This window comes from Physcomitrium patens, chromosome 7 (assembly GCF_059467195.1).
Source record: "Physcomitrium patens ecotype Gransden chromosome 7, ASM5946719v1, whole genome shotgun sequence".
Taxonomy (NCBI): domain Eukaryota; kingdom Viridiplantae; phylum Streptophyta; class Bryopsida; order Funariales; family Funariaceae; genus Physcomitrium; species Physcomitrium patens.
Genome location: NC_143416.1, coordinates 9,065,789 through 9,079,447, shown reverse-complemented (window position 1 = coordinate 9,079,447; position 13,659 = coordinate 9,065,789). Strand labels below are relative to the sequence as shown.

Here is a 13,659-nt window from a genome sequence, read left to right as displayed (position 1 = left end):
ACCACGTTTCTAATCCAAAAGGTCAATTAAAGACACCTATGAAGTCAAAGCAGCGTCTATGAAGCTTCTAAAAAGCTTCCATATTAAATACTATAGAATTAAATTACTTTTACCTACTTGTATATGTAATTACTAGCTTATATGAGTATGTCCGTGACATAACCATGTATTAGTAGCTTAAGGAACAAGGTAACTATATGGCATACATATAAAAAACTTGCTTTGCAATTTAAGATATGTATGTTGCAAAGTCAAGACATTTTGGAGGTCCTATAGGACATCGCCATATAGTTCCTAATTAGGAGTATATATAGAAGCAAGAGTGAAGCCTTCTTTACTCTTGTCAAAGCCTTTCTAATCTTTAGTTTTATTTCAAGTCTTTCTATTCTTCTTCTTTTTGGTAATAGTCATTCTAGTTTAATATCATGTCATCTTTGAGTGATTTTCTAGTCTTTTCAAGTGACATAAGAATGTATTGACATTTTAATTCTTTGAGGTTCATATCCTTGATATTTATACATGTCCATTGTTCCAACCACCATCTCCACTCTCTATCTCCATCCACGTCTTTAAACATGTCATTAATTCCACCTCAATCCCACCTTGTTTCTATTCTATTCATCTATAATTATAAATAACTATATATATATATATATATATAATAATTTAAATTATTAAATGATTATATTATAATTCTTTAAGTAACATATTAAAATCAATACCAATAAAATAGAAAAATATCATTATTATTAATTTATTATTAAATAAATTATATTTTTTCTAATAAAATAAGTATTTTATAAGAAGTTAATACTTTGCAAGTTTGTTATTTTTTATGTGTGCATGCAAAACTAAACAATAAATGATTTATTTAAAGATTTTTATTTTTAAATTTTACTTAATTATGATTTTATTCATAAAATTAAAATTTTAAAATATAATATTTAATTTGTGGTTTTAAAAAAAATACTAAACATGAAAAATTATAATATTTTTTAGTCATAAAATAGAGGCATGAATCTCTATTCAGAAATGTGAGACTTGAACTTGTATTATCACAATGCATTGAGAATATTTTTTTTTTTAGAAAAATAAATTCTAAATAACTGATACCACAAAAACATTAAACTAAGTGAAAGTAGTGCTTTAATGGTAAATAGGTGGGGTCTTAGGTTTATTTGCAATTCTTTAAAACTTTAGTTTTTAAACCAAAAAAATCTTTCTTAAACCACTACAAGAGAATAAAAAATATTATAACATGAAAAGTGTGATTGAATTTATATATATATATATATATATATATATATTTCAAATATAAGATGTAAGATGTATTAAATAAAATATATATTTTTTAAATTATATTGTAATAAAAAATATTTTGATAATGTTAGGATTAAAACTTATATTTATATTGAAAGTAAGTCATAATGATTTAAAAATTATTCATAAAATATTATTTTAAAGCAAGTTTTATATATATATATATATATATATATATTACTTATTTGGGATAGGATCAAGAATGGGAGTGAGATAGAGTGGAGGTAGTGGCCTAGAATGAAGTAAGGAATGGGATTGGAGACAAGAAACATGTACAAAAATAGGTCATGAGATAGAAAGGAAGATCTGGGTTTATCTATCTATCTATCTAATCAAAATTAATTTTTGGAAAATAAACAAGTTTTTTATGATATTGGAAGAGTAAAGTAAAAAATATAATTCTAAGTGTAAACATTGTCTTTGTTTGGATTAGAAATGATTGTAATATATCTTTGCATATGTAATATAATTAATAAAGATTGCACCTTATCTTTGTTTAATATAAAATTTTGATGTGTATAGTAAGATACAAAATTATTAAAATTAAATTTATACTTATTTTAAATATAAAAGCAAATCAATTGATTTTATTTTTTTGGTCTTAATATGATCTTAATTCAAAGTGAAGTTAATATTAATTTTAGTAACATTTGGACAATAAAGTTGCAATCTCTTATATGTGGTTTGACTTTATCAAATAATTTTAGATGTTTTTTTAGTAAATATAATAAATAATTTTAATTTCAAGTTAAAAATCTATTATTCAAAATAACAAACAACCAACTCATTGCCATTTCTTGCATTGTAACAACAATGAATATCATCTCTTTTTGGTGCCTTGATGATATGTGACCAATTTTGTCTCATTTGTAATGAACAAAACCTAATCAAAGTAAATTTTGTAAAAATGTATACTTTTCATCTAAAATCAATGTGCTATTAAACAACTTCAAAGAATATTAAATTTATTTCTAGAATATCTATTCCAAATTGTATCTAATTGCCATAAAAATAAAATTATTGTAATCATTATAACCATAATTCTAAATCTAAAACATCCTCTTTAATATCTATGTGTATTCTATAACTATTTCTTTTGCATAAATATATGTCTTTAAGTAATGCAAAACTCTTGTAAGCATTGCAATTATACTTTTTTTTTATAAAACAATCATTCCACTTTTATTTATTTATTAAATGCAAAAAAAATAAATAAACTTCCAATGTTCTATTCATTGCACACTTTACTAATACTTGGACTCTTCTCAATGCTTATCTTCTCATTCACTTCAACAATCTTTTAAAAATTCTTCAAAGATGAAGTTTTAAGGTTCAAAGCCCAATCTGAACTAAAGAAATTTGAGTACCTATCAACAAAAATTGACCGTTCAGGTTTAATAATGATATTTTCGAATATCCTTAGAATTTAAAATCACACATTTTCACAAAAACAAATGAAAATGAATGTGTGATCACACTTATGGAGTCGAAAAGGTCACTATTTGGGTGACGATTTCGAAGGAAACAAAAAAGTAGTTTAACTTCCATCATTCTAATAAGTCTAGACTGTGAGTTTTTTTTTACAAAACTTTCATTTTGTAACTACCAAGTCAAGACGGTGAGTTATATTCACAAAAATCTTCATTTGTCACTAGAAAGTTGGGAAACACTGCAAAAAAAAAAAAAAAAAAAAAAAAAAAACACTGCAAATCCACGTAATTCCAAAACCAGGTGGAAAATTTGTGCGGCATATCCGCAGAGTCAGAGCCGCCTCTTCATCGAATCGTGTGTGAGGGCTTCAGCTGATCGCTCAATCGCCGGATCTTCGGCGATCTGGTGCATCCATCATCGAGAAAACCGTCTTCTGTTGCTGCAGAAGGAAATGCTGCATCACCCGGACGACATTGACGTAAGCCTACAGCACGCCGGCACAAAAAACACGATGAGGGCTGATCCCAAGGGAGACAAGCACACGCTATGACGAAGACTATTGAGTGGGACGAGTCACTCGCACACCGTCGCGAATCTGGCTAAAAGTTTACTAGACCTAAATTCTGGATATCCTGCAATCAGGGATGCATATCACACGTGGTCCAGAATAAGAAAATCCAACATAAGAACCAACTCAATGCCATTCCTTGCATCGAGGAATCGGGGCTTCTGAGGTTGCTTCGAGCGATCATTCGCCGACAGTGGAAATTTTAGCTTGCCAGAAACCTCGACGGAAGCTTCGTCGAGCATATTCGTAAATCAGGAATGTATCAACCAAACTTCCGAGTTGGATTGATCAGGAATGTAACAACCCAATTTCTGTGGATGGGTCTGCTGGCTGCAGCTCTACAAAAGTGATGCAGCGAAGGGTGATTGCAACCCTGCCCAACATCGTTAGCGCATCGATCGCTGTCCTGTGACAAGTACTCTAGTGGAATCAACAGCCTTGCTGCACATTTCCAGGTGCGAAGGCTCAACGTTTGCTCTCTTCCGACCCATCTTCACTCACGTTCTGCTGCTGGCTGTACATCTGCTGACAGTGCTCCTTGAGTTTTCTCCTTCGCTTGACCAATACACTGTGGCATAGAATTCCTTCGGGTGTCGTTGGGTGTCTCTCATTGCGCTCCTCGAAGCTGACCAACGGTGCGTTGTGGGTGCAGCTTTCGTAACTCGTTTCGTGCAGGTGAAGAACAATGGCCCCCAAGCTTTATGGGACGTACTATTCCCTCGCCACTGCCAAGGCGATCGCGGTGATGCTGGAGAAGGAAGTGGACTTTGAGCTTGTCAGAGTCAGTGTCAAGGATGGAGAGCACCGGAAACCCGAGTACTTAGCAAAGCAAGTGAGTACCGTCTACTATCTATTTTCAACCTAGTTTTCTGCCAGCATTATTCGCGCATTCATCGCATATTATTTTTCGGGTAGTTGCCAGATTCATTCCTGCTGAGATACTCACACCCACCGTGGGTTGGGCGTGTCCTGCAGCCATTCGGACTGGTTCCACTCCTGGAGGACGAGGACCTCAAATTGTTCGGTACGCGCTGTAGCTGTGTGTGTTGCTTGGCTTGGCTTTGCTTTCAAGTATGGGTTGTTTGTTGGTTTGCATTGCGGCAACAGTTACGGCAAGCGATTGCTGGGCCAGGTGCATGAGCGGTAGCGAGCAGCTGGCGGGGTGGACACCTAGTTTGCAAGTGTTGGGTCTGATGAATGGCGAGTTGGTTTGCACAGAGTCTGGCGCAATAATGCGATACATTGCCGACAAGTACGAAGCTCAGGGAACTCCTAAGCTGTATGGGTCGACCAAAGCGGAGCGGGCGCTAGTGGAGCAGTGGATGGAGGTTGAGGTCGGCACGTGGGGCGCACATATGCAGGTCCTTGTGCGTGAGCTCATCTTCACGCCGATGTTGCAAAAGAAACCCACAAACCAGCAAACTGTGGAGGACACCAAAGTGAAGCTTCAGAAAGTGATGGACACTTACGAGGCGCATCTAACGAAGCATCAGTACTTGGCAGGGGACTTCGTAAGCATTGCGGACCTCGTGCATTTGCCGGTGAGCTACTTGATCTTGAACGAGTATGGAATGCCGGGCCTGTTGAGCTCACGGCCGCGGGTAGCAGCATGGTGGGAAGCAATCACGAGCCGGCCATCCTGGAAGGAGATCGTAAAGAATTCGGGTGCGGACTGGGAGTCGTGGGTAAAGGCTGCAAAGTCCTTCAAGCCACAGTGAGATTAGTTGAAGAGAGATCGTTCCAGACAGGAGGTCATCACTCGTGACTGGTCCTTAATTCCGTAATTTCGCATATATGTTGGTATATTTGAACAGTGGCTGCTGTATGAACACTCAGTACCAGTTACCTGCAGCAGATGACAACCCCATTCTCGGTGAGATTGGTGGACAGGAAGAAGAGTATTTTATGTATACAGAACCCTAAGTTTAGGCATAGTGGATAGGAGTAATGTTTCAGCTGGGGCTGAAGATTTTGTAGCGGGATGGAGCTGTGAAATAGCTCAATTTCACGACCAATTCCTGAGTATTAAGATTTGCTTCCGACACAATTCAATATACATCTGCATTAATATTTCGAGATTAACACTTTAATTCCAAGGTAATTTAATATCCTGGATGGTCCAACGCTGAGGATCTCAAATATTTGGAATTGTTGGGGTTAGTTCACAGATTTCTGCCACGATTTCAAAATACCGTCATGGCACACAACAGCCAAAATGCATTCAAGGCAAAATAACACAATGCTTGCTGATAAATACTAATGCTCAGCAATTTAAACTCCAAACAAGCAAAGACCTGAACCAGCCTCCAGAGAATGCACACACCTAAAAGGAATCAACTGCATTAGACAAATGATTAAAACAAGGGAATTTTTCACATGTATGCCCCTCAAATAACCTATCATATTTTAGGATATTTGAGGGGTGTATATGAAATAGCAATCACACGTGCGGGATACACCCCTCAAATATCCTAAAATATCCCGCATGTGTGATTGCTTTTTCCGGCTAATTCTCATAAACATTTCTTCATAACTTATGAGCCTGTTACACAGTCAAAGGATAAGTTGAAAAAACTCAGTAAATCTTTCAAATAAATGTAAAGTAGTATTAATTTAGATGTTCAATTCACATGCTAAAAGATTAAGTTGTTATTTTATTTTAAATAATGAAAAAAAAAAAACATGTTAACATATTTATGTTTCAGAAATCACTTAATGAAATACCCAAAAACAAAAATTATTTAGTGAGGTGGAATAATAGTTGAAGAAATTTTATGTTGTTGGTCTGGGTTCTCATCTTTGAACATATGTGGATTTTTTTTATTACTTTCACTGTCTTCGTTAATGAATATTCATCAATATTACTATCAATATAACATTATTCATCATTATTACTATCAATTTTATTAACAGGACCTCAAAAAGTTCTTAACCGTGTATCTGATTTATTTTTGTTTGTTTGTTTTTTTGTATTTTTTTTTTTTTCTTAATTATTTGTACATGAAATCGTATTCCACAGATACAAGATACATATTAGCACCATCGCACGCAATGGATTTTAAAAAATAAGCAAATAGTGATGAAAGTTACTCAATGTGCAAGTATATTTTTGTACAAAAAGCAATGAAATACCCAGCAAAAGAAAACGGCACAACAATTATTTTTATGTAATATGTTAGGTCACATAAAGAAGTATATTGCTTCCAGATTCCACGATTCACTCCACCTTTTTCAACTCTTTTTCTTTTGATTTTTGATTTTGGTTCAAATCTCCTTTATCTCCCAAAATTTTAACGTCATTGTTGTTTACAAAGAATGATGGTTTTTCAACAAGTTGTAAAATCAGATATTTTCTTTGATTATGCGATATAGCACATTTTGTAATGTAAAGTCTTAACTCATCAGTAATGAATATTGATAAATTATGATACTTTAATAATTAATTATTGAAGGCGGTATAACATCCAAGTTTTATATACAAGTTATGTAGAATGATTTGTGTTCTGCATTCATTAGGTGTTTACTATATTTTTACACTGTTACTTTTATTGTGTCTTTAAAAATAGATATGAATTACAAGCATTAAAAGAACATCATTTTCTTTTTGTCTACATACAAACATAAACAAGAATAGGAATAATGAGGCCATGTGGAAAGAAGACAAAGAATTTATCAAATATTAAATTTATAATTAAAAAATGAAGCTGATATAATGCAATTTTTTGAAGTTTTGATTATTAGTTTAAGGTGGCACATGCCTAAAAACAGCAAGGAGATAACTAATGTTGAATACCATCTATGACATAAAAAATAAAGGAACATTTTCATATATATATATATATATTCCTCAAATATCAACAATATCCTTGCATTCTTAATAATAGCAAATATATCCCTTGTATATAATAGTGTATCACCACAAGGGATACATTTGCTCTTATAAAAAATGTAGGGTATTTTTGATATTTTAAGAATATATATATATATATATATATATAGATATGAAAATTTTCCTTCAAATAATAACTCGTGTAATATGGAGTTGGAGTTATAGACCACCTCAAGACACATGGGTTTTTTATGTAATAATTTCTATATAATTCATCATAATATAAATGATTAGCTATTTTAAGGAAATTGTTAATGCTACATTCTCAATTGATATTGCTATACCCTAATTAATACATGCTCCAATTGAGGGGGGTCAAGGCGGTGCAACCCCCTCTTATGATGGTCCAGTTGGCAGATCAATGGATGGAGTCAAATGGCAGTGATTGTGTAAGAGTTTTGGAGGGCAAAGCTCTTTAAAAAATATATATATATATATATATATGATATTTTTTTTATAAAATGTAATATTAAATTGAAGAGTTTTTTTTTTTTTTTTTTTTTTTTTGGATCACTAATCTTTAAAATAGTCTCTCTCACATTTCTTTAATTTCTCTTTGTATTTCTCTCACTTTGCTAGGAAGGCCAATTCTCAAAACCTTCTATTTTGTGAGCTACCTATTCTCAAATTACTAGAACAAGTACAAACATTATGCCAAGCAGTAGTTCCAAAAAAGAACCTCCTCAATTCAAGATTAGGTTTTACAAACAAAGTCCAACAAATTTTCTTTCTAAGAGCTCTACCCCTAGAAACCTTTGCCAAGCCTTGCCCCTTGATGAGTAATCAGCACCATCTCTATGAGGGTATTGCCCTCCTTGCAATTGTGGCAATATATTAGTTAGGGTGTAACAATATCAATTAGGAATGATTTGTTAACAATTCCCTATTTTAAATAGTGTTGAACTAATTCAAAAGATCTAATTTTTTTTTTTTTTTTTTTTTTTTTTTAAATCAAACAAAAAAATAAAATTTGTGTGAATAGAACCAAAAAGTATAAAATTTTAAATGTTTATTTTTTTTAAAGAATTTTTTTATTCAATTTTCTAAGAATGAGGAAAAAAATAGAAAATGATTAAATTAATCTGCCCTTTCACTAAAACAACCCTTCACGTGACAATTGGCGTGATTGTCATGCATTTCATTTTTTTACAACTGTGTTTTCTACTTGTAGACCTTTAAAAGCTGCTAATGATACTAGATGAGTGTTTTTTAGGACTTGGAAGAAAATCATTTTCAGCTATTAAACAGGCCCAAATTCCACATAAGTGACGTGATGGGTAAATTTAGCAAAAAGGTAGATTAATTTAACAATTCCTCAAAAACATTCAATGATTGATTTAATTCTGAATGAATACTGGTGGTTGCCCAGCTGTCGTGCCTAAACTTCAACTAAAAGTTCTCACATCTTGTCTTAATGGAAACGAAGATTTTTTGAAGGGGTTCGGTGTGGGTTCGCGGCCCCAAGGTTCGGGTCCGAACGTACAGTCCACCTTTGGAGAGAAGGTTCGGATGCCGAACCTGCGCGAAAATTGGAGTGTTTTTTCTAGCCACGGTGAGTTGGCACCCCCTTCTCTTAGGGTTTGCTGTGGATGAGTTTGATGGTCTGCCTTGGATTTTGCACGCCACAGCCAGAGAGTGGCATGCAAGGCCTCTGGGTGCTCAGGAAAACTGCGCAGGGAGTAGTGTTAGGGCCGTTTTGAGGTCGTTGCGGATTTTGGGGCTCGTTGCAGATTTTGGTTCAGAGACGAGGCATTCTAGACGCAAATTTGGTCTCATCTTGTTATAAGCCTTTAGTGAATGATTTGCTCCGTGTTGGGGTATTGCGGTGTTTCAAGACTCTGTCCTCCATTCGTCGCAGATTGATCGGTGCATTGATTCGTGGACGGACGCTAAAAATACGTCGTTCTTGATGATTCCTGGATGACTGTCGAATTTCACGCGGTGCTTCAGAGTTGAAGTGACGCAGTTTTGTGTTGATTGCGGAGCCAGCTACCGATCGCTCAAGATGGTGCTTGTACTGGCTCTAGGTGACCTCCACATTCCATACAGAGCCGCGGATCTGCCTGCTAAGTTCAAGTCTATGCTAGTGCCCGGGAAGATTCAGCACATCCTCAGCCCTGGCAATCTTTGCATCAAGGTTTTCCCGCCCTTTACGCAGCTGCAATAAACAGCTCTCCCTGTTGAATGTGCATCATATATTTCTGTGCTCATTTTGTTTGGGAATTATATCTAGGGTTCAATGGGGACATGCTGGGGAGGCTCACGTCTTAGGGTGCTCATTATGGCAATCGCAATTGCAGGAAGTGCATGATTACTTGAAGTCATTGTGCTCGGATGTTCAAATTACACGGGGTGAGTATGACGAAGACACCCGCTACCCTGAGACAAAGCAGCTGAATATCGGCGCTTTTAAGCTCGGCATTTGCCACGGCCATCAGGTCTTGTCTTCTTCGCATTTACCTTATACCCCTTGCATCATAATCATTACATCAAAGTAGAAATTCATGCGTATATCTGCTATCACAGGGTTAATTTCAGGTTGCAACTGGTTCAATGTTTTCAGGTCCGATCCGTAGAAAATAGGGTTTTGTCTGTTACATTTATTGTCGTTCGCCGTCGTGATACTGGTTGTTTTTGAAGTTCATGTTTTTAGTTTATTTATTTAAACGTAAATTAATATTTATACTAGCTTCCTTTCCTTTTCTTTTCTTTTATCTTCGGTGTTTTTTCTATGATCTGCAGGTTGTGCCATGGGGAGATTTGGATTCATTGGCGATGCTTCAACGGCAGCTAGACGTTGATATTCTGATCACTGGTCACACTCACCAGTTCAAAGCATACAAGCACGAAGGAGGAGTGATAATAAATCCAGGATCTGCTACCGGAGCTTACAGCAGCATCACATACGATGTGAACCCTAGTTTTGTCCTTATGGATATTGACGGCTTAAGGGTTGTGGTGTATGTCTACGAGCTCGTTGATGGGGAAGTGAAGGTTGACAAGATTGACTTCAAGAAGCCACAATGATGGAGCTAGTGAATTGTGGTCTCGTTCAGGGTTCTTGATGAGCATCTTCATTTGTGTAGTGCTAGTTGGGGGGATTACAACGTCGCATGCCATTGTGTAAAAATAAGGACAGTCGTTCTGTAAACAGTATATAAGTAAGTTAAGATGTGCCGAAGAATTGGGGCACTTTCATCAAATGTCCACTGTTCCAAACATGGAAGCTTTGGTTTTTCTTTCCTATCACATCTCGTTGTCTTGAGCGGTGTACAGAACGTGAAGTTCTTCACAGAGAAGTTCGGACCGCTGTTTTACCGAAATGGCCCATTGTTTTACCTGATAGCTGCTTTTTAAAAAAGCACATGGGTGAGGTTTTTGAAATTTCCACGTGTAGACCACAGAGCACACATTAAAATGGGTAGGAGACATGGTAACGGACTCTAGTTTTTCTAAAGCATGACCCACAGAGTTAGGGCTGTAGTCATGGGTCATGAGAAGGATCCTGTAGTTGGGTTTCGTCTTCACCTTAAACCCTGCGTTTCAGATCTGATCCCAGGTATGGTGTCTCATCTTCCACCTTTTGCTACTTTCAGCTGCATTACAGCAAAACCTCAACCTGAAAATTGTGCCAGTTTCAGCTTTCGTTAGGGCTTCCTCTCCCGTGTTTTGAACGTGTCCCCAGTCTTTGTGCTGCATGTAGATTCATCACTTCGCTTTAGCAAGGACTGGTACATTGCCGGCATTTACATGGAAATAGGTTATGGTTGATTTTGGTTGATGTTTTACTACGTTGCTATATTTTACTTTATGACAGAAAGATAGCAAAATTAGGTGGATGGTTTAAGATGTAGTGAATCAGAGATGTAGCAATGTTGAGATGAAACATATGGACACGTTACAGAGTTTTTCAGCAACTGTTTTGTTGATTTTCATGCCATGAGTAGGTTATGTTATGAAACATTTGTTTTTGAAAGAATCGGTGTGGCAGTTCATTGCGGTTTGTTGTCTAAATTGATGCAAGCCTACTATTTGTAAGTGATTATACGGACACTTGAACATATATAATAACAATTCAAATACAAATGAAATTGAGACCATTTTCTTAACCTCCTATCATTTTATTTATACATTAATTTATTTTTGCACTTAATAAGCATGCTTCAATAAAATACAATTATGTTTTTTTAAAAATAATCTTCTATTTGAACTTTGTTAATTTATGATATCACAATTTTTATAATTGGATTTTTAAAATTAGAATTTCAATCAACTTATGTGTGAGTATTAGCAATAGTGGTAACTAAGGACAACAAAATAATGCCCATGCAAAAAAATAAGTATATCTTTATCTCTATACATATATATAGTATAAATAATGAGATGTCAGATGCAATAACATTCTTCTACATCAAAACATTTGTAAGATAAAAAAAATATCAAGACATATCCTATGAAAAAACAATATGATACTTATGTTTGTAAATATGATTTTATTTATTATGAAGTCAAAGCAATATTTTTAGATATCTACTTGATTTGTTCCAATGATGTTTTTTATATTTTTCATTAATTTTGATTATCTAGTTCAGTTTTGTCCAATTCCATGAGACATTCTTCTCATACAGTTGTAATAAGAACATAGCCAACTCTTCAAATACAAAAAGAAATTTTCAATAAAAGAACAAAGAATATAAAATAGTGTATTCATAGTGAAATATGAAGAATACAAAGTAATTATTGGAAAAAACTAAAAGTATAAACAATGTATCTAGAGTATATAAAATTTAAACAATGTATATAGAGTATAGAAAATATGAATTATATAAATGTTATCAATAGCTGTTAAGATTTTTTAACATAACTTTAACATAGATATTCAAAGACTTATTTCTTGTATTTATATCTAATTTAATGTATTCGAATCTAGTACAAACACTTGAAATTATACCATCTTAATGTAATATTTTATTTTCTTAAGTACTCTTACAAATTCCAAATAGAATAGAAACCAACTTCAAACTTGCAAGTCTTAAAACAACTAAAACAATTTGAAGGCATTCTTGCTAAGACACTTATATAATCTCAAAAAAATAACTACCAAGTACTAAAATATACAACCAATGTATAAAAAAGATAATATAAATAAATGAATATATATATAATACAAAGCTCTTTTGAACTAAAAATTATAAGACCAAAACACACATATTCAAATACCAACTATGAACCAAATTTCAAGATAAAACATTTATATTATTGGAGAAAGATAAGTTAGAAGAGACAACACTTAGCATTAGCAAGGTTGCACCAAAGAGAAGTGTAAAATAAGATAACTCTTACTTCCAACATTCTTTACTTATAGTTGGATTCTTCATCTACAATAATATTCATCCTTCTTTGTGTCAAGGACAAGAACTTAATAAAAACAAATAAATAAGTGAGACTTTTCTCAAAAAAAGATGATAAAATAGAAATAACTCAATATGTATATTAAAAAAGAAACTGGAATGGCTATTTCCAAAAGACAAGAAAATTAGAGACCCTTGAAACTAGACTAGAAGCAAGAAAGGAGTTGACAAGAGTGAAGAGGGCTTCACTCTTGTCTTTATATATACTATCTAACTAGGGGTTACATGACGATGTTCCATAGGACCTCCAATATGTATTGACTTTGTAGGATACATGCATTGACTTACAAGGCAAGTTTTTCTACGTGTGGGCTACATAGTTAGCTTGGTCTTCAAGCTAACAACATATATGGCACATGGCCAACTTGTTGACCACGTTTCTAATCCAAAAAGTCAATTAAAGACACCTATAAAGTCAAAGTAGCATTTATGAAGCTTTTAGGAAGCTTCTATAGCAAATATTATAGAATTAACTTATTTTTACCTACCTTTACTTACTTTACTTATATTTACTTACTTCTATCTATTTATACATGTAATTATTGGCTTACATGCATATATTCGTGACATTATCCCCCCTTCTAGGTACGAGTTCTACGAGGAGCGGTCATCATATGTTGAGAAAATCTATGATGCGACGAATTGTATTCGCCACATACTCTGATCTTTGTTCTCTTCGAAGATGATTAATAAGGCCTCTCAACCATTGATAATATTCCATACGAGGGTAGAAAGACCACTCAGTTATTTGATCGTTGTTGAGGCCTTCATAACTTCCTTGAAAAAAAAACATTTGGAACACTGTCAGGAGTTGTTCCTACCTCTAGTAAAATCACCAAACATCGGGAGTCCCTTCCAAGGTTGTGATATCAAACGCATTATATCTCGCCATTTATTCGAAGAAGAACATGTCGTTCTTGAAGATCTTCATCTCAATTGCGTCATCTTGAAGGTTGTGACAATCATAATGTCTTGTCTGGCAAGTTAGCAACAAAGGCTCTTAAGTCAAATCCGCTAGTTTTTGGTACTCCATCTCCTCA

The 13,659-nt window shown here is 34.3% G+C and overlaps 2 protein-coding genes across 2 annotated transcripts; both read left to right on the top strand.

Moving 5' to 3' along the window:
- Positions 1-3,699: 3,699 nt before the first annotated feature.
- On the top strand, positions 3,700-5,401 carry LOC112284321 (glutathione S-transferase F10). The gene is made up of 4 exons (XM_024524027.3): positions 3,700-3,774; positions 3,972-4,151; positions 4,295-4,343; positions 4,538-5,401. Exons 2-4 carry the CDS (start codon positions 4,005-4,007, stop codon positions 5,035-5,037), a joined length of 696 nt encoding a protein of 231 aa, XP_024379795.1. The 5' UTR covers positions 3,700-3,774; positions 3,972-4,004; the 3' UTR covers positions 5,038-5,401.
- A 3,394-nt stretch (positions 5,402-8,795) lies between these two features.
- On the top strand, positions 8,796-10,411 carry LOC112284197 (vacuolar protein sorting-associated protein 29). Its single transcript, XM_024523771.3, has 3 exons — positions 8,796-9,345; positions 9,509-9,646; positions 9,951-10,411. The coding sequence occupies exons 1-3, from the start codon at positions 9,214-9,216 to the stop codon at positions 10,233-10,235; spliced, it is 555 nt and encodes a 184-aa protein (XP_024379539.1). The 5' UTR covers positions 8,796-9,213; the 3' UTR covers positions 10,236-10,411.
- Positions 10,412-13,659: the final 3,248 nt, after the last annotated feature.